The sequence below is a fragment of the Nannospalax galili genome, unplaced genomic scaffold (assembly GCF_000622305.1).
Source record: "Nannospalax galili isolate Female #2095 unplaced genomic scaffold, S.galili_v1.0 scaffold341, whole genome shotgun sequence".
NCBI classification, from domain to species: domain Eukaryota; kingdom Metazoa; phylum Chordata; class Mammalia; order Rodentia; family Spalacidae; genus Nannospalax; species Nannospalax galili.
This window is the reverse complement of record NW_008346082.1, coordinates 1,670,887-1,692,799: the sequence shown is the minus strand read 5'-3', so window position 1 is coordinate 1,692,799 and position 21,913 is coordinate 1,670,887. Positions and strand designations below refer to the sequence as shown.

The 21,913-nt window shown below is 40.9% G+C and overlaps 1 protein-coding gene and 1 pseudogene across 1 annotated transcript in view; one reads left to right on the top strand and one right to left on the bottom strand.

The window, feature by feature from the left end:
• Positions 1-21,913, bottom strand: part of Kif24 (kinesin family member 24) — an 81,598-nt gene that overhangs the window by 18,550 nt on the left and 41,135 nt on the right. The window contains exons 4-6 of the mRNA XM_029568002.1: positions 11,939-12,036; positions 10,086-10,301; positions 4,088-4,175 (exon numbers count right to left, since the gene is read on the bottom strand). Coding sequence (XP_029423862.1) covers positions 4,088-4,175; positions 10,086-10,301; positions 11,939-12,036 — 402 coding nt within the window. The remainder of the gene's footprint in view (positions 1-4,087; positions 4,176-10,085; positions 10,302-11,938; positions 12,037-21,913) is intronic.
• On the top strand, positions 17,068-17,675 carry LOC103741600 (annotated as a pseudogene).

The window sequence follows — 21,913 nt, the reverse complement described above, 5'->3', positions numbered from 1 at the left end:
CTCACAACTGCCTGTTACCCCAGCTTGAGAGGATGTGACACTCTCTTCTGTTCTCTGCAGGCACCTGCACACACACAGCATGCACACACACAGCATACACTCACACGGACAAACACACATGCCCATGAATAAAAAATAATAAATAGACAGTGTCTGACCAACATTTGAGACTTTCCTCTGGCTTCCACATGCATACAAATACCCATCCCCTCGCTCAGCCAGAAGCCATGCATTCTACACTGGGACAATAGGAACAATGTCTAGAGTACATCTGAGAAACTGGTAAGACACTCCATCACAGGCTCCAGATGTAAAATCAAAATGACATAAAAACTCTCCCTTGAGAAGATAAAGCTGCTAAAGTGCCCTGTTTCCTCAGGTTCAGCTGCCCAAGCACTTAGAGGTCAAAGTAGCTGTGGTCCAAAGGGACTGAGCCACTGCTTTGAGTTTATAGCATACCTTGAGTCGAGTGTGGTGGTGACCCCCTTTAGTCCCAGCACTTGGGAGGCAGAGGCAGACAGATCACTGTGAGTTTGAGGCCAGTCTGGTCTGTGTAGTAAGTTCCAGGCCAGCTGGGGCTACAGGAGACTCAAAAAAAAAAAAAAAAAAAAAAAAAAAAAAGCATACCTTGGCATTATCCAAATAGTGCTGATTGTGCAGACATGCAGACCATGGTAAGTTCACAATATTAACTTTACAAAAGTGATATCTTTATATAAACTTCCAAAACAAAAATAGTTCTCTTCTTGAATGTACAACAATCAGATTTCATGGGAAATATAGCTTTATAGATCAACCTGAGATGCCATGGATTCCTTAGTACATGCCAAAAAGAGAAGGAAAGGAAAAAAGGGTGGAGGAGGAATTAAGAGAGTCAGAGCATCGAGCTCCACCTGGCCATTTGACTTTTAACTACTGAGCTTTCCTACACAAATACCAAAGGATCACAAGCACTTCAGTTGTCAGTACTGTGTATGCTATTCCTGATCTCAGCTAAAAGGCTATGTATAGATACAGAATATTGTGTATAGATGGTCTCTACACATACAACTGAGGTCTAAAGTGTACCTCTTCTTGTATAGGTCTTTGGTACCAATTACAATGTAACAATAAAATAGGAACAAGTATCAGAAATCCTGAGAATGAACACCTAGGATTATATAAAACAGCTATTGGAATGACTTAAGCCTGCAAATCTCTAAACCTAAAAAACTGTTCCTTAACTGACAAAAAAATATCTTGACCCCAAATCTGGGTAGGATATTGAGGTAATAAGTTCTCTGTAAAGACAAAGCAGTACTGGTGGCTGCACTGGTAAGTTCACGTAGTCAAATATACCTGGAAGGAGAAATTTCCTGGAGAAAGGGAAATCCTGTGTAAAAAATGAAGCTCCCGGTTGTGCAGACAGTAATGGATGGCTATGCTTGAGTAAGCCTTAGGGTTATCTAAGCATAATGCCTGAAGAAGACACTTTAGCAAACACACGGTTGACACCTGAGTGGGCATGAAAATCGACACCTGAGAGAGTGAAGTGTGACATTTAAGCCAAGTGCTATGGTTTCAAGTCAACAAATGTTTATGAGGGTAACTGTGTCAGGTATCTATAATTTATACTAACTTCCCACCTTTATCTTTGCAGTCTCTTCCTGCTTGTACTTTTGTAGACTGGGGTTATCAATGGCAATAAAACAATAATAAGTTAACAAATGAAAAACTTTATGCTCTTCTTAGGACCAACACTAGGACAGACAATGCCATAGACTGTTCCGAAAGGCTGGTGTGATGCAGGCTGCATATTAAGCCGAGTTGTGGGGCTGGCAGTATGAATCAGTGGCAGAGTGCTTTCTTGGCACGTGCATGGCCCTGGGTTTGATCCCCAGTGCCACGGGGAGGGAGGAGCACAGTTGTGGCCCACAGTCAAGGAAAAGGCATTTCCTCATAGTGTTTGCTCCTTTCCCGTTTGATTGGCCTAATCGCTACAGATGAAGGAATCCCAAGGACCAGACTCACCCGAACCTTCTGGCCAAAAGAAGGAAGGCTAGCGAGCAAGATCACAGTGAACAGGTATGTGAGAAACAATTTCCTTCTGACTACATACTGGAGGCCATTCTGGACAGCTTAAGAGCGCTCACAGCCTTCACCCTTTTGTTCTGTTCTTCCTTTGTAATCACTAGAAACAGGCCCTTAGGTAACCCTCTAAAAAGGCCACTTCAGATGCCATTCTCAAATTTTAGATTGCAAGACACAGGAATCTAATAACAACACAAATAAGTGATCTCAGCTGGGCATGGTGGCACATGCCTTTAGTCCCAGCAGAGGCAGGCAGATCTCTGTGAGTTCAAGGCCAGCCTGGTCTACATAGTGAGTTCCAGGCCAGCTGGGACTACAGAGGAGATCATGTCTCAAAAGAAAAAAAAAAAAAAAAAAACACAAAAAACAACAACAAAAAAGCCCCAAAAAGCAAATAGGGATTTTAGCCCTTACAAGTTGCAAAACCTTTTTTTTTTTTTTTTTGGTCTTTTTGAATGTATGTTCTCCCTCATTTGTGGATCCTAGCACCACATTCTTATAAGTGAGTGCATCTCCTGGTACAACTGCAGGGACCAAGAATATGGAAGGGAAACAGGGAGGTAAAGGGACAGAAGGAACCTGAGAGAGAAGAATAATAGAATAGTAGGATAAAGGTGTTTCTAAGGGAGAAATATGTAAAAAGGGGGTAGTTAAGGGGGGGGTATAGAAAGAACTATGGGAATAAAGGGTAAAAAATACACAGTAAAAAAAAAAAAAAAAAAAAAAACCTTAAGCACAAAAGGAACCCTACAGGGATAGAAGAAAGCCCTTCCAGAAAAATATGGTTGTTAAATGAAAATCCTAGTGCCAGAGGTGGGTTACCCCACTATGAGCTGTTGGCTTGAGGGGCCTGGAGGTCCCCAAAACAATAAAGGCCATTGCCAATAATGTTGGTTATACACCGGAAGTGGACAGAGGGACCCTACTGCTGAAGACACTGTTTGATGTGAGCACAGGAGAGGGGGAAATCAAGATTGGACTAAACTGGAAACTGGGTGGCTTTCATGGTGCCAAAAGGTGATATGAAGGTGACTAAGGGAGAATCATCTCCTATAATTCTGCCTTTAAGCTGCTCTCTTTTTTTTTTTTTGGTCTTTTGAAACAGGTTTTCCCTGTAGCCCCAGCTGGCCTGGAACTCACTATGTAGACCAGCCTGACCTTGAACTCATAGATTCGTCTGCTTCTGCCTCTCAAGTGCTAGGACTATAGGTGTGCGCCACCATGCCTGGCAAGTTGCTTTTTAAGCAAAGAAAAAAAGGTCTATGAATGATCTAATATAAAGCCAGGGTTGTTGCGGGGCACAGATCAGTGATAGAGTGCTTGCCTAGTTATATGTAAGGTCCTTTCTTTGATCTAGAGCATCTGCTTTCCCCCTGTACCCTCCAGGAAAGGCAGGGTTGAAGATCCTTAAGGGAAGTTCACTAGAAATATATTTGTACGTAAGTTTATAAATACCCTGAATAAGAAAAAAACAGTTTGTGAGGACAGTAAAAGAGCCTTTATTTTCTAACTTCTTATATATTTCTGTAATCTTTATATTTAATCATTAGCAAATATTACTTTTGTTATAATAAGTGGATTACTTTTAATAAAAAAGCAGACTTCAAAATTCCTTTGGAAGGTACACAAAACCTAATAAAATTAGTTGCCTTAGGAAAAGGGAATGAAAGGGTTTTTCAGTTTAGTCTTCAGAATTTCAGAGCATGTGCAAGTATTGCTTGTTAAAATTTCTTTAACATAAGAACACTTGTCTCCAATAGCTTTCAGCCACAGAAAAAATGAAATAGCAGCCTTTGAAAAGGATCCAAGAGTATCCTTGGCAATGCATTCATTTCTCCCACATGCCTTACCTCCTACTCTAGCTCTCCTCCTAAGATGGTTCATATTTCACAAACATGAAGTGGGGTTATTACCCTCCGCCTCCATCTCAGTCCATCGTATTTGCTAGGTAGTAAAACTCATTTTTCTCCCTGGACTTAGGCTGCTATAGGTGTATAATGAAGGAGGAATTAATTACCTCTAGGAGGAGTTCCACACCATCCACATGGAGCTCTTGAAGTCCCACAATCTGTACCATGTGTTTGCTATCTTCTCTTGCGAAGAGCCTATACATGCAAAAATGTGGTTGGTGTGACAATGCTACATTAACAGACTTTGTTCTTGCCTCCCCAGAAACCATTCTACCCCTCTTCCATTATGCAGGGTTTTTGTCTTTTGGACCGGATGGAGATGCTCCCTCCCTGGTCCTCCTGAATTCAGCTACAGTCTTCTGTGGTGGTACTTGCTTGTTGTAAACAAATTAGCATCTCTGACTAACATTAAAAAGAAATAGCATAGGCTGGCTGTGGTGGGACACGCCTTTAATCCCAGCACTCAGGAGGCAGAGGCAGGTAGATCTCTGAGATCAAGGCCAGCCTGGTCTACATAGTGAGTTCCCTGTCTCAAAAAAAAAAAAAAGAGAGAAAGAGAGAGAATTAGCATATAATCCAATCAATGGATGACATATTCTTAGGTAGTGATTGCTTCAGGGGTGGATATGGGATCTTTACTGTTTAATTGAACTGCAGTTCTGGTCTCTGGTTGTTAGGTGCTCTCCTTTTCTCTCTTGAAGAGAAAGCAGGTGGCCCTGGGAGCCCTGGGGGCCATTCTATATCTACAAATGAACTAGCTTCAGGATGAAGCTAATATTCAGAAGTAGAACAAGGAGCTACAAAACAAAAAACAAAAAACTGTATCTTATCTCTGATCTGATGAGAATAATCTGGAAGTCCTCCAGGCTTTCCAGATATATGAGTCAATGATTTGCCTAAATATGACAGGAGTGTGGTTTTGTCTTGTTTTTTAAATTTGTAACTAAGGAGTCCTGATACATATCTGGGGGAATTTTTGTTTTGTTTGAGACAGGGGCTGACTATGCAATTGAAGCTGGGCTCCAACTTATGATCCTCCTGCTTCAACCAAGTGCTGAGAGTACCGCATATGTCACCATGCCCCCAGCTCTGCTAATTCTTCTAAGAAAGCAGAGCTAGTGCTACATTTGAATGCCTAGGACCTGCAAATAAGGTAACAAATGGTTATAGGCTGCCATCAGCAATAAATCAGGTACACCAAAAGCAAGTATTGAATCTACTACTATCCCTTAGTAAGATATTTTATAGCAGAGGGATTTACTTTCTCAAAAAATACTTTTTCCTTGGGCGTGGTGGCACATGCCTGTAGTTCCAGCACTTGGGAGGCAGAGGCAGGCGGAGCTCTGTGAGTTCAAGTCCAGTCTGATCTCCATAGCAAATCCAGGTCAGCTGGGGTTACAGGGAGATCCTGTCTCAAAAAGGCCAAAAAAAGAAAAAGAAGTTGAGTTAGCATATAGGCCTTGTAAAGACCTACTATTATAGAAAATACACTATTTATTATTATTATTATTATTATTATTATTATTAATCAACTAAACAAAGTCTTACTATGTAGCTCTGGCAGGCCTAGAATATACTATGTAAACCAGGCTCAAACTCACAGATATCAGCCTGCCTCTGCCTCTTAAGTGCTAGGAGTAAAGGCGTGTGCCACCATGCCTGGCAGAAAATATTTTTTTTAGTTTTTTGAAATTATTTATTTTGTGTGCATGCATACCCATAGTGCATGCACAGAGGTCAGAGGATAACTTGTAGGAATCTGTTCTCTCTTCTACTGTGTGGGTTCTGGAGATCAAAGTCAGATTGTCAAGCTTGGTGGTAGGTGCCTTTACTGGCTGAGTCATCTTGCCTGCCCTTTTTTTTTATTAGGTTTTTGTTGATATAAGGTCTAAGTCTATCTCAGACTGGCTTGGAACTCACTACATACAGGCTGGCCTTGAACATGTAGTGATTCTGCTGCCTCTGGTTCCCAAATTCTGAGGACTATGAGTATGTGCTACCCTACCAGTTTAGAAAATATATTATTAAACTGGGCGTGGTGGCACATACCTGCAGTTCCAACACTTGGGAGGCAGAGGTAGGCAGATCTCTGAGTTTGAGGCCAGCCTGGACTACATAGTGAGTTCTAGGCCAGCTGGGGCTACAGGGAGACCCTGTCTCAAAAAGACAAAAAGAAATTAAAAAAAAATAAAAGAAAATTTATTATTTAGGAAAGAATATCAGAACATTTGAGAAGTCCCAGAAAAGCAGGAAAGCAAAAAGATCATATTAGATAATTAACTAATTAGAGGTCTAAAAAGAAACAAGCTGGGGCTGGAGAGATGGCTCAGCAGTTAAGAGCATTGACTGCTCTTCCAGAGGAGCCGGGTTTGGCTACAAACCATCCTTAACTCCAGTTCCAGGGGAATCTGAAGCCCTCTTCTGACCTCTGTGGCACTGCATGACATGGGTGCCACTCACATACATGAAGGCAATACACTCATACACATAAAATAGAAAATAAAAGAAACAAGCTGAAATAGGCTAAAACATTTACACAGTAACTGTGGGTCTTCCTGAGTGAGCCTCAAAAGAACTTCATTGACCAGATGGCTCAGAAACACACACACACACACACACACACACACACATACACACACACACACACACACGTAACAGAAAAAAAAATTTTAAAGCTTCAAATATAAGAGTTAGTGTACTCTCATTTCTTGGCTACACTGGTGAATAAAAATAATCTGGGTAATTCATTAAAGTACTACATTTGGAAACAGCTGGACATCCCAATTATCTCTTCACTCAAAAGACCAAGACATGCACACAGCGAGGGGAGAACAAACAACAGTGGCTTTTATTTAAGTGGGCATTATGACTAGAAAGAGCTTTTGGGAGACTAGAGGGTGAAACAAAGTCTTACTATACGGCCCAGGTTGGCTTTGAACTTGTGATCCTCCTATATCAGCACACTGAGTGCTAGGATTATAGGTCTGTGCCTCTATACTTGGCAAAGCTTTTTTTTCATACTAGGAACTGAATTCAGGGCCTTGTGCATGCTAGGTGAGTGTTTTACTACAAAACTACATCCTCAGCTTAGAAAGCCTTTTAATGAGGGTGCTGAGGGATGAAAGAAATGTGTAATTGAGGTACATGGAGACTTAAACAGCAATACAAAGAGGATGAAAGAGAAAACTAACTCTTGCTCAAAGTATTGCCTGAGCAGCACCTTCCTTCATTTGAGAGTTTTATCAGGACTGAACCCTGAACACCTTGTATATTCTCTCGACTATGACATACCTGAAGACTTGTTGGAACAGTGGGATAATGACCCATCTAAGTCCACTTGTTGGCTTTTTCAGTTAAGCTATTCAACATCTAATGCCCCTCTCTGATGGAGTCGGAACTGGAACTGTTACCACTCTCTATTTTACTGCTTGCCTAGAACAGCTCCATAAAGGTTTGGATAACTTTCCTGGGGTGCTAGACAGGTTTTCCTAGCCTCCTACCATTGTCAACTTCAACTCACCCCTCCTCACAACTCACTGTTAGTTCACTCTGCTATGACAATCCTTTATTCTTCTACCTTCTTTACTCCCTCTCACCTCTCTGCTCTCCAAATAATTGATTTCTTCACAACTTTTTGCCTGCTACTCAGTTTTAATAATGTTTCAACTGAGAAAAAAAGAAAAAAAAGCCAGGCGTAGGTGGCGCATGCCTTTAATCCCAGCACTTGGGAGGCAGTGGCAGGCGGATCTCTGTGAGATCAAGGCCAGCCTGGTCTACATAGTGAGTTCCAGGACAGCTGGGGCTACAGGGAGACCCTGTCTCAAAACAAAAAACAAACAAACAAACAAAAAACCAAAACACCTTTATGCTAGGGCCCACTGAGATTGTTCAGTGGGTAAAGGTGCTTGCCACCAAGCTCAATAACATGAGTTACATCCCCAGGACCCACATGGTGGAAGGAAAAAACTGACTCCTGAAAGCTGTCCTCTAATTTCCACATGATCAACAAGGTGTGTCTCCTCCCCACATTCACACACAATAAATAAGTACATAAAAATTTAATTTAATAAAGTTGAATGTAGCCAGGTGTGGTGGCGCATGCCTTTAATCCTAGCACTTGGGAGGCAGAGGCAGGCAGATCTCTGTAGTTCAAGGTCAGTCTGGTCTACATAGTGAGTTCTAGGCCACCTGGGGCTACAGGAAAACCCTGCCTCGAAAACATAAAAAGAAAAATAAGTTGAATGTAGGGTTCAAAGGTTAAGAGTACATACTGCTCTTGCATAACACCCATTTCAGATGGCTCAGCAACAATCTGTAAATCCAGCTCCAGGGGATTCTCTGGCCACTCTGGGTACCTGCACCCCGCCCCCCCATATACATATTTAAAAATAATAAAAATAAGGCTGGGCATGGTGGCACATGCCTTTAGTCCCATCACTTGGGAGGCATAGGCAGGCAGATCTCTGTGAGTTTTAGGCCAGCTGGGGCGACAGGGAGACCCTATCTCAAAAGACCAAAATAATAATTATATAAAATCCTTTAAAAAAGTTGAATGCATGGTGGTACATACCTTTAATCCCAGCACTTGGAGGTTGGGAGTGAGTCAGAGGCCAGCAGATCTCTCTCTGTGAGATCAAGGCCAGCCTGGTCTATATAGGGAATTCCAGGCTATCTGGGGCTACAGGGAGACCTTGTCTCAAAACACTACACACATACATACAAAAGAAAAAGTTGAATGTGTAAAAGATTTCTTTTTGCCAACTTCAGAAAATTATCATTAAAAAAAAATTTTTTTTTTTTTTTGGTCTTTTTGAGACAGGGTCACCCTGTAGCTCCAGCTGTCCTGGAACTCATTATGTAGACCAGGCTGGCCTTGAACTCACAGAGATCTGCCTGCCTCTGCCTCTTGAGTGCTGGGATTAAAGGCATGCACCACCACGCCTGGCTAAATTTACAATAAGATTATTTAAAATGAAAACAAGAGAAAGTAGGAAACATTATTTATAGTTCTACTATAACAATAGGCCAAAAGAATAAGAGATTTAAGCCGGGCATGGTGGTGTACGCCTCTAATCCCAGCACTCAAAAGGCAGAAGCACATGGCTCTCTGCGAGTTCGAGACCAACCTGGCCTACATAGAAAGTTCCAGGCCAGCTGGGGCTACAGGGAGACCCTGTCTCAAAAAGACTCCCCACCAAAAAAGAGATTTAAATACATGCTTTCCCTACTTCCAATTATGACCTTTTTCATAGGGGGAAAAAAAGGAAAAGTCTTGATAGGTACTAGGATAAATATTGTTCTTTAATGGGGGCTAAGAATGCAGTTCATCACCAAGCATGTGGAAAGCTCTAGGTTCAATCCCCAGCACTGAAAAATAAAGGTATTAATAAAGACTAACTTAAAATTTTCTCTAGCTGTACTAAAGGTTTAAAAAATATGTATTGCTGGGCATGGTGGTGTGTGCCTTTAATCCCAGCCCCGGGAGGCAGAGGGATCTCTGTGAGATCGAGGCCTGCCTGGTCAACATAGTGACTTCCAGGTGGGCTGGGACTAGGGAAACCCTGTCAAACAACAACAATAACAACAACCAAAAAAAAAAAAAATGCATCTAAGATAGACATAATGAGCCTGAAGAGTGGCAGAGGCAGGTGGATCTCTGTAAGATCAAGGCCAACTTGGTCTCTGTATCGAGTTCCAGGCCAGTTGGGGCTATAGGGAGAGCCTGTCTCAAAAAAAAAAAAAAAAAAAGACATAATGGCAAAAAGCCTGTAATTCCAACACTTGGGAGGCAGAAAGTTCAGAAGTTCAAGGCTGCCTAACAAGTTCTATGCCAGCCAGGGATACAAAGACACTATCTAAAAAAACAAAACAAGAAAGGGAAGAAAAGAGGGAGGGAGAATACAGAAGCCAGGAGGGAGGGAGGGAGGGAGGGAGGGAAGGAAGGAAGGAAGGAAGGAAGGAAGGAAGGAAGGAAGGAAGGAGCGAGCATCCCATGCAAAAGGTACAAAAGTACCTCTCATTAAAGTCCATGAGATTAAAGTGATTCTGTGGAGCTCTGGCTCAAAATGATGTATAGATTTACAGCTTCCCATTCATATCTAGTACCTTTTTCTTCTGTTTAGAAGATCATAAAGCTGTCCACAGTATATTTCATAGAAGCTGATCCACACAAAGAGGTTCCTTCTTGGCTGGGACACTTCCAATTGCCTGAAGATATCTTTGGCAGCCAGAGCATACAATCCTGGGTTCTGGTGAGTTCCTATCATAGTATAGGTCTTTCCAGCACCTGTTTGTCCATAGGCAAAGCAAGTGGCATTGCCTCTGGGGGAAGAATAAATAGAAACATTTATGAATATTTAAAGAGAGTGCTAATTTACATATTTTAAATTTTGTTTTGAGACAGGGTCTCCTTGCAGCCCCAACTGTCCTGGAACTTGCTATGTAGACCACACTGGCCTCAATTTCACAGAGATCCACCTGCTTCTGCCTCCTGAGTGCCACCATATGCCACTATGTCTGGCTACATGTAGATTTTTAATAGTAATCAGGAAGAAACAGAATCTTTGACAAAGTTTAGCTATGAACATGTACTTCTTTAAAGAGAGGAAGGCTTTACATTATGAAAACACAGGAAAACCCAAAATGTCTTCAAACCAGTATGTATTTTCTTACAGAAATTATCTTACAGACCTATAAGGCTATATAAGACAACTCTAGAACATAAGAAAACAAGGCCTTTTCAGAAACCACTTGAGGGGCTGGAGAGATGGCTCAGAGCATTTGCTGCTTGTGCGGAGGACTTGGGTTCAGTTCCTAGCACCTACATGCCAGTTCACAACAGTTTTTAATTCCAGTTTATTTGGGGGTTTTATTTTGTCTTTTTTTTTTTAGACAGGGTCTCCCTGTAGCCCCAGCTGGCCTGGAACTTACTATGTAGACCTTGAACTCACAGAGATCCACCTGCCTCTGCCTCCTGAATGCTGGGATTGAAGGCATGCACCACCTCACCCTGGCCTAGTTTTTGGTTTTTTGAGACAGGGTCTCTCTGTAGCTAGAGCTGGGTTTGTTCTCATAGAGATGCACCTGCCTCTCTGATTTATCTGCCTTTGCCTCTTGAATGCTGGGATTAAATGCTGTGCACTCTTATGCTTGGTGGAAGGAAGGAAGGAAGGGGGGAGGAGGGAGGGAGAGAGGAAAGGGAGATATAGCTCAATTGGTAGTGTTTGCCTTGCCTGCAAAAGGTCATGAATTCAATCCGAAGTACTGCAAAACACACTTAGGAGGATCCTAGAGATTTCTCTTTTTCTTTCCCTCTGTTTTGTTTTTATTGTTTCGTGACAATAACATTTTGTAATCCAGGCTGGCCTGGAGCTCCTCGAACTTACTATGTAGCCCAGGCTAGCCAGCCTTGAACTTGTATGAATTCTCTCACCCCAACCTCCCAAGTGCTGGGAGCTACTACCTCTTCCTTAGAAATTTCAAAGTTCAAGTTAATTACAACAAGTTATATCTTTTAATTCTGAAGACTGACAAAATTAAACTATTGAGAGCAGCTTACACTTTCCCATGAAACACAGATGAAGCAATATCACCAGTGTAAAAGGAAATTTTGCTATAAATTTCTGAATATTTGGTACTACACTTCTTCAGAAGAGTCTAACTTAAATTCATTGTATTAAAACATAAATTCATATTTAATTTAAAAGAACTTAGCCGGGCGTGGTGGCGCACGCCTTTAATCCCAGCACTCGGGAGGCAGAGGCAGGCAGATCTCTGTGAGCTCAAGGCCAGCCTGGTCTACATAGTGAGTTCAAGGCCAGCTGGGGCTACAGGGAGACCCTGTCTCAAAAAGACCAAAAAAAAAAAAAAGAATTAAAAAGCACACATGTATTTATAAAGAAACATGGCTGATGGAAAACAGAAAACTAAAAGCAAGAGAAGAAAATAATTTTTCTCACCCACTGAAAATGTGCTGAATGAGTGGGTGAGTAGTCTTCAGGTATACATCTTGATTGGTGCATGCCTCACCAAAGACTTCATCAAAATAAAAAACATGCTGAAAAATAAATTTGATTTTTAATAGAAAGACACCTGGATTTTTATTACCATTATTCTAGTGAACACATGATAAAAGCCAACACACATTTCTAAATAATAACAACTGACTCTGGTAAACTCAGGGAAATAAGTAACCAGTAACTGTCAAATGACAGAGCCTTTGTTTACTTATGATCTCTATTCTTACATATTCTTTTGGGGGGGAGGATGGGGGAGGGTCTTTTGAGACAGGATCTCATTGTGTAGCCCTAACTGGCTTGGAATTCAGAGGTCCACTTCCCTCTGCCTCCTGAGTACTGGGATTAAAGGGGTATGCCACTATACCTGGCTCTTACCCGTTCTTACAGTGTAATAGCTAAGGTATACAATAGGGATTATTTTACAAACTAGGCAAAATTTGAAAATCTTGGCAAATTCCAGAGGACAATTTTTAGTCTATAGGTTACAAAGCTAAACTTGTAGTTCTACAAACATTAACTGTTCAGCTGATAGAAATGGAAACTGTAACAAGGACTTGCAGGAGCCCAAAGATATTGATATTATCTTACCCTGGTTCCTAAAGATATGCTGATGTACACAAATACACATGACTATCAGGGAGGAGAACTTCAAGAGAAAGCATGTGTAAGATAAAGAACATGCATCCTGATAACTGTTGTGCTGTAGCCTAACCACCTTCAGTGTCTCCTACTACTTTGAGTTGAGTTATTAAGCATTTAGCTATACGGAAAGTAACAATTTTGTTTTAATAAATTTGTTTAAGTATTATTATTACTGTTTTGAGACAGGGTCTCATATATCCCAGGCTGGCCTTGAAATCTTATAGCCAAGAATGACCTTGAACTTCAGATTCTCCTGCCCTACTGTCTAAAGTGCTAGAATTATGGGTGTGTGTACCCTGTTTCGTTTATGTGGCACTGGGGACTGAACCCAGGGCTTCATGCGTGCTAGGCAAGGACTCTACCACCTTAGCTATAGTCCAAGTCCGATTTTTTGTTTTAATAAAATTTTGAGGAGCTGGAGAGATGGTTCAGAGGTTAAGAGCATTTGCTGTTCTTCTAGAGGATCCAAGACTGGTTCCCAGTACCTAAATCAGGTGCCTTACCTCTAACTCCAGCTCCACAGGATCTGACACCCTCTTCTGGCCTTCTCAGGCACCTACACATACATAGCATATATACACACAGATACACATGCATACACTTAATTAAAAAAATTTTGATGGCCGGGTGTAGTGGCACACACCTTTAATCCCAGCACTTGGGAGGCAGAGGCAGGCAGATCTCTGTGAGTTCAAGGCCAGCCTGGTCTACATAGTGAGTTCCAGGACAGCTGGAGCTACAGAGAGACCCTGTCTCAAAAAGACCAAAAAAAAAAAAAAATTTGTTTTGAGTAGTTTCAGAAAAAATTAAGCAGAAAGTAGTTTCTGTAAACCTCTTTCCTCAAGTTCCTTCTAGTAAGTCTTGTATTAGTGCATGTCTATGTGTGTGTGTGTGTGAGAGAGAGAGAGAGAGAGAGACAGAGAGAGAGATAGAGACAGAGACACAGAGAGACACAGAGCGACAGAGAATGTACTCCAATGGGGAAAAAATTCCTTCTGATTGGGAAAGACATCATGAAAAAGAATAGTGAGACTGGTTCATGGGGGATGAAGCAGAATTCGAGAGGCTGAGATTGAAGGAAGATAAGATCAGCAGAGACATAAGCAAAGAGTCAAAACAGAAAGCACAAGGAATTAACTGTTTAGTTACTTTTAGGGAACAGAAAACATTCAATGTAGTTGAACTACAGGATTTGGGTAAGAAGGAAAGAGTGATACAATGTTAGCACAGTAAGTTAGGATTATGTGGTAAAATAGAGGCCTTAGGACAGCAGCCTTAAAAGAGTTACAAGAATGCTCATATTTAATTGAGAAACAAGGGGACAAAGGAAAGAATTTTACAAAGGTGAAGGATAAATTGAGCTATTTCACTGAAAGATTAATGAGTTCACAACGTGACTAAATGGGGAACAGGGACTCCAGTCATTCACTGGTGAAGGATCTAAATTAGGTGATAACAAAAAGGACATGAAAAATTTGAAAATTGACTAGATATGATAGAAAGGACTCTAGATTAAACAAACAAACAAACAAACAAACACAAAACCCAAAAACAAACAGAATGATCTGGAAAAGGAGAGTTAGGAGACCTCACTATCTTGGGTCTGAAAAGCAATTCAATAGCTATAATTATTTGCATAATTTAGAGGTTTGCCATGTTGGCAACATTACTATATCTGAGTAAGAAATCTTAGTAATTTCAAGCTCACTGTAGCAGAATAATAGTCAATATACAATGAATAAGGTCCTATCTTCTGCTCTAAATATCTACTTAAGAAAAAAACTGTATAGACATGTTCAGAAAGCTCTGCCTAGGTTCAATTCTCCATTATGTACCATTATATTAGAATGGAAATTTGTTAGGTCATTTCAGAAGAAACCGAAATCACAAAGCCAAGTTTACAATTTAGAAGGTCTCCAAAAGTTAGAAAGTGAGAGAACAATGATCTACAGAATGATGGTAGAGTGTCTGCCCAGCATGCACAAAAACCTGGGTTAAATTCCCAGCACTGAATAAAAGCAGAGATGGTGGCACACATCAGTAATCTTGGCACTTGGGAGGGAGAATCAGGAGGATTAAGAGTTCAAGGTCATCCTCAGCTACAAAGCCAGTTCAAAGCCAGCCTGGAGTATACAGACCCAGCCACAAACAAACCAAAAATTTAAAAAGCAAACTTTCAATGCTTTCAAAAATGTGATAGGGTTTTAAAACACTACCATTATTAATAGCTATACACACTAGGTTATTAGATACATGGGAATTCATTACACCTTTGATTAAGTTTTTTTCTTTTTTTTTTGGTCTTTTTGAGACAGGGTCTTCCTGTAGCCCCAGCTGTCCTGGAACTCACTATGTAGACCAGGCTGGCCTTGAACTCACAGAGATCCGCCTGCCTCTGCCTCTCGAGTGCTGGGACTACAGGCGGGCGCCACCACGCCTGGCCCCCTTTGATTAAATTTTAAAAGAGTTAAGTATATTTGTAAATTCTAGCTTTAATGAACTCACGTCTGCTTTCTTAGCAAGGAGACTAACTTGTTTCTCAAACATCACCATAAGTTATGTGTGTGTTAGAGGATAGGTATACATGTGATTGTGTGGTGGTGTGCACCCTTATGTGTACATGAAGACGTAGGAGGAGAACATCAGGTCTCTTCACCTATCACTCTTCTGCTTATTGCCTTGAGACAGAGTCTCACAATGAACGAAAAGCCTGCCATTTCGGCTAGGCTGGCTGGCCAAAAGAGTCCTGGGATCCATCTGTCTTTCCCCTGAACACTGGGGTTACAAGCATGCAGTCAGGCCTGGCTTTTTACATGGGTGCTAGAGATTGAGACTTAGGTCCTCATGCTTACACAGCAAGTACTCTTACTCACTGAGTCATCTCTCCAGCTTCCACCGTAAGTTTTTATACCATAAGTTGTTTTTAATCAGCATACAAAAAAATAGGTTTCATTACAGCATTCTTCTAGATAATTTGCTTTTGTATATCCTCTCTCTCCTCTTCCATCTCTCTGCTGCCCCCTTGTATCTTTCCATCCTAGTAGTCGCTTCTGTCTTCTTGTCACATATGTCTGATTACCTTTCTCTTCTTTTAAAATCTTCTCCCCGCTGGGCGTGCTGGCGCACGCCTTTAATCCCAGCCCTCAAGAGGCAGAGGCAGGTTGATCTCCGTGAGTTCAAGCCCAGCCTGGTCTACATAGTAAGTTCCAGGACAGCTGGGGCTACAGGGAGACCTTGTCAAAAAAAAAAAAAAAAAAAAAAAAAAAAAAAGAGCACTATTTTAATGTAAATCTGCTCTAAAAACTATTTAAGGCAGATTACTGAAATATCAAATTTAGAGAAGAACCCTTAAAAAAAATCTTAGCGCTATCACATGGTTTTTCTCATGGGGTCCCAGCAGAGTTAACACTGCTCTTGCTCATATACAATGCCACATTACTATAAACATCACCCTACAGAAAGTCCAGAGAGCAAGAAAATAATTTTGAATTTAAGACAAATTTTAGCATGCAAAATAAGGTGAGAAACTGAGTACACTTAAGATCAGAAAGGAGGAGGCTGGGGCTACAGAAAGACCCTGTCTCAAAAAGACAAAAAAAAAAACCCCAAAACTTCTCCCCATCTCATGGTCCCCTTTCTAGTTTTATGACCTATACCTACATTCACACACACACATATAACATACATAAAAATTAAAACCTAGGATCTGCATATGAGAGAGAACATGTGGTTATTTGTCTCTGAATTTAGGTTACCACATTAATATTTTCCAGATCCATTCATTTTATTGTGAATTTCATAATTTCATTTTTCAGGGATATGTAAGCATCTCAGTAGGATACAGTGTCATTTGGGTATATACCAGGAGTGTATACCATAAGTTTTCATAGTTAAATATGAGACTAAAGAAAGTGATCAAGGGCTATAGAGATGGCCCAGTGGTTAAGAGCACTGGCTGTTCTTGCAGAAGACCCAGGTTCGAATCCCAGCACCCACACAGCAGTTAACAACTGATTGCAACTCCAATTTCAGGGGATCCGATGCCCTCTTCTGTCCTCCAAGGTCACTGCATGACACGGGTGCACTTACATACATGCAGGCATAACACTCATACACATAAAAATAAAGCCAGCCGGGCGTGGTGGTGCAGGCCTTTAATCCCAGCATTGGGGAAGCAGAGGCAGATGGAGCTCTGTGAGTTCAAGGCCAGCCTGGTCTACATAGTGAGTTCCAGGACAGCTGGGGCTACAGAGAGACCCTGTCTCAAAAAGACCAAAAAAAAAAAAAAAAGGCCAAAAATCAATAAATAAATAAAGCCAAAATTTGCTTATTAAGTTTGCTATTAAAATATTAATTTGCTATTAAAATATTATTAATTTGCTGTTAAAAAATATAAATACAAGGTCATGTGATGGCTGGCCGGGGAAATGGCAGCTACGGCAGCAAACAGTGCTTCGGGCAGGGCAGCAGCAGAGGTGGTGGCGAAGGCTTTTATGACTGTCTACAGTGAGGTGAAGCAAATAGAGAAGAGAGATTCAGTTCTAACGTTCAAATATCAGATTGAAAGATTGACCCACCCTGGTTCCTCTTACTTTATTTTGAATCCATTTGAGGTTGTTCAGATAGATCCTGAAGTGACAGATAAAGGAATAAAGAAGAGGTTTTGGCAGTTGTCTATAATGGTGCATCCTGACAAAACTCAAGATTGATGCTGACAGAGCACAGAGCTTGAAGCAACAAAGCTTACAAGTTGCTACTGGATGAGAACAAAAGAAGATGACCCTGGATATAATTCAGGCAGGAAAAGAACACATGGAACACACTATTAAAGAGTGGAAAAATCAAAGGAGGAAGGAAAGTCTACATAGAGGAGGATGATCCTGAACTGTTCAAGCAATATACAAAAAGACCATGAAACTATTTGCTGAGCTAGAAATTAAAAGAGAGAGAAGCCAAAGAAATGCGTGAAAGAAAGTGACAAAGAGAAGAGACTGAAGCTCAAGAGAAAGCCAAGGAGCACTCACATGGCAGCTAACAACTGTCAGTAACTCTAGTTCTAGGGGATCCGACAGCCTCTTCTGTCCTCCGAGGGCAGTGCACCACACGGGTGCCCTTGCCTACAGGCAGGCAATACACACATACACGTAAAATAATAAACATTTTAAAATATAGTAAAATGAAAGAAGCTGGAAAGTGAGCCAGGAGTGGTGGTACATATTTGTAATCGCAGGACTGGAGAGGCTGAGGCAGGAGGATCACAAGCTCAAAGTCAGTCTTGGCTACATAATGAAGTTCTGTCTTAAAAACCAATCAGCCAATAAAACACAAAAAGTACCGTTTTGGAGAAAAGCACGCCTTCTTTTTGCCCTTTGAATTTAAGAAAACACAGACTTTTGTCAATATTATGCATCCTAGAGTCTCTATACAATTTTAAAAAGACAATCTTGGCATGGTAGCGCATGCCCATAATCCCAGAATTTGGGATGCTGAGGCAAGAGGACCGCATGTAGCATGGGCTGTATAGCTAATTCCAGGCCAACAGTCTAGGTTATATAGTGATACTTTCAATAAATAAATTTATTATCAATTAATTTTTTAAAATTGATAAGTAGGGCAGGGCTTGGATACAGCTCAATGGTAAAGTACTTTCCTAGTACAGATGATGTCCTGAATTCAATTTCTAGTATGGGTGGGGGAGTAAAATAAAAAGAAAATAAAACAAAAAGAAATTGAAAAGGAAAAGTTTTTTTCCCTCCCACTTATTATGTCTGCATAAAATGTTATGGGAACCAGGTATGGTGGTGCACACCTTTACTCTCAGCACTCGGGAGGCAAAGGCAAACAGGACGATCTCTATGAGTTCAAGGCCAGCCTGATCTACATAGGGAGGTCCAGGCCAGCTGGGGCTACAGGGAGACCATGTCTCAAAAAGAAAAGAAAAAAAATGTAATGGGAAAGTTATGACATATCTAAAAAGTAATGTGATTTGAAAAGAAGATATTGCTAGGCGTGGTGGTACACGCCTTTAATCCCAGCACTTGGGAGGCAGAGGCAGGCAGATCTCTGTGAGTTCAAGGCCAGCCTGGTCTACATAGTGAGTTCCAGGCCATCTGGGGCTACAGGGAGACCCTGTCTCAAAAAAACCAAAAAAAAAAAAAAAAAAAAAAAAAAAAAGAAGAAGATATTAACTAGATCTACAAGCATATTGTTTTACTCCTTGAATAATTTTGAAACATAACCTAAAGAATTTAGAATCACTTTTATTTAGCACCAAGTTTGCTAAAAATCTCTCTTTAAGGAAAGAAAAAAAGGGAGAAGTCCTCCCAACATTTTTATATTATAGCACTGACAGGTAAGGGCTCTGACCAATGAAAGCAAAGGTCCAAAGTTCAAACAGCAGAGAAAATGACAAGGAAACTATGGGTATTCAATAAATATTGATCAATGGCAATGACAAAGAAGTAAGGTTATTGTGTTTGGAGATAATGGGAAAATACAAAAGATAATATGATGCCTCCTGGAAGGAATTACTGTGACTGAAGCATCATTAAAGAAACCTTGGGTAGATGGTGATTGGGTAGAGCTATTATATGACTATGAGTAGTCATGGAACTAGATAGCATTACAACTAATTGGTCATTTAGACTGTCTTCAAAGTAAGTATCTCCCACTGAAACCTAATAGACTGTGTATTGATCAACAATCGATGAAACTGTTAAAATGATTGGGTTGGCTGTACAGTGGCCTGGTAATTTATTGCCCATAGAAAGAAGACTGGATTACTCTAAATGTCACTATGAAACTCAATTTTGGTAAGAAAAGGAAAAACAATGCAAGCTTGGAAGAAGGGGTAAGTTTCAATGATTTGACTTCAGTGTTAAAGGATTTATTGCAATACAATAATATCTCAGCTAACTAAGGTAAACTGCTAGCACACCAGATTAATCACCACATTTTTTTTTCACTACCAGTCCCTGGTTTTTGAGGCAAAAGAACAAGAAAGAATGAATACAGTATGAACGTTTACAAAGGCAGACTTCATTTAAGGCAGGTTCAGAGTAACAGAAACTCTGAATTCTAAAATCTTTGTATGTATGTGTGCATACGTCTATTCGTGCACATGCACATGTCTATGTGCACATGAAGAGGTCAGAGATCAAAGCTGGGTGTTTTTTTCACACTGCATCTTATTTTTTGAGAAAAGATGTCTCAATGAACATGAAGCTTGTTGACTGGCTAGACTGGCTGGCCAGGAAGCCTGTCTCTACCTCCCAGTGCTGGGATTACAGATGTGTGCCACCAGGCCTTGCTTTTTATGTGTTGTTCAGGATTTGAACTCAGCTCCATACTTGTACACAAGCATTTTAACCACCAAGCCATCTCCTTAGGCCTGAATTCCAAAATCTTAACATATAGTGGATTACTATTATTAGTTTTTGGTCTTTTTGAGACAGGGTCTCCCTGTAGCCACAGCTGGCCTGGAACTTACTATGTAGACCAGGCTAGCCTTGAGCTCACAGAGGTCCACCTGCCTCTGCCTCCTAAGTGCTGGGATTAAAGGTATGCGCCACCATGTCCAGCTATATAGTGAATTATTTACCCTGTTTTAAGTTATCCATAATTGCTTCACAATGTTAGAAGTACCAAAAATAGGACTATCTACCATCTGTGGAGTTTGTTGCTTCTCTATGAAAATGAAGACTTATTGTAAGGTACCTGCTAGTTGGTAGTAAGTTCTTTTCAATATTAAATTCTTTTCATAGTCATTTTGAACATTTTAAAAATATTTCATTTATTTATTTATTCATTCATTCATTCATTTATTTTTTGGTCTTTTTGAGACAAGGTCTCCCTGTACCAGTGGCTGGCCTGGATTTGCTAATGGAGACCAGGCTGGCCTTGAACTCACAGAGATCCGCCTGCCCCTGCCTCCTAAATGCTGGGATTAAAGGTGTGTGCCACCATGCCTGGCTTTATTATTTTTATTTTATGTGTATGCATGTATTGCCTGAGTGTAGGTTAAGTGCACCTGTGTCATGCAATGCCCGCAGAAGACAGAAGAGGCTGGTGGATCTCCTGGAACTGGAATTATGGATAGTTGTTAGCTGCCATGTGGGTGGTGGGATTCGAACCCTGGTCCTTTGCAAGAACAGTCAGTGTTCTTAACTGCCGAGCCATCTCTCCAGCCCCTTGACCATTTTTTATGTGTCTGAGCTAACAGTGCTTTATTTAAGCTCTTATATGTTAAATGTGAAAACATATCCCTAGACATATCAAAAATATATTATCCATCATTAAATTCAAGACTCTTACTCAAGAGCTGGGCATAGTGGTGCCTGTCTATAACAGCACTCAAGATGCTGAGGCAAGAAAGTCATGAATACAAGGCTAGCCTGGACTATATATTTATGCCCTGTCTTAACAAGACTCCCATTCAACAGCGTGATAAGCTGACATTGCAGGTGGGGCATGGAGGCATATGCCTGTAATCCCAGCACTTGGGACACAGAGACAGGAGGATAGTTGTAAGGTCAAAGCCAGCCTGGTCTACATAGAAAGTGCCAAACCAGCCAGAGCTACATAGTGAGACTTTGTTTAAACAAGAGTCAGGGACTTGGGAAGAAGAAGAAGGTGGATCTCTGTGAATTCCAGGCTAGCCAGGGCTACATTTGTGAGACCCTGTCTCACAAAATAAAAACAAACAAACAAACAAACAACAACAAAAGGAAACCAAAGAACCCCAAGAAATTCACAATGCATGTTGGAGACCAACTAAACGATCATCACTCTGGGGCATGCCTTCAGTCATCAATAACTACTTATTTGAATTCTTTTTATCCTCTCATCCACATCCTTGACTTTCCCTGAATATGTATGGTTAAATTCACATAGAGCACACTAAGTGAAATTACGTGGATAACAGAGAAATTATGCTTTTGTATATCCCAATCGTACATTTTTAAAGAATCATGGCCCAAGGTATCAATGATTTAACATAATGTCACATCGAGAATGAATATCACAGAGTTGGAGAGATGGTTCAGCGGTTAAGAGCACTGGCTGCTCTTACAACCATTTGTAACTCCAGTTCCAGGGGATCCTGACGCCCTCTTCTGACCTCTGTGGGCATTGCATGACATAGGTGCACTTACATACATGCAGGTAATATACTCATACACATAAAATAAAATTAATAAACCAGGCATGGTGGCTAACACCTTTAATCCCAGCACTTGGGAGGCAGAGGCAGGCAGATCTCTGAGATGGAGGCCA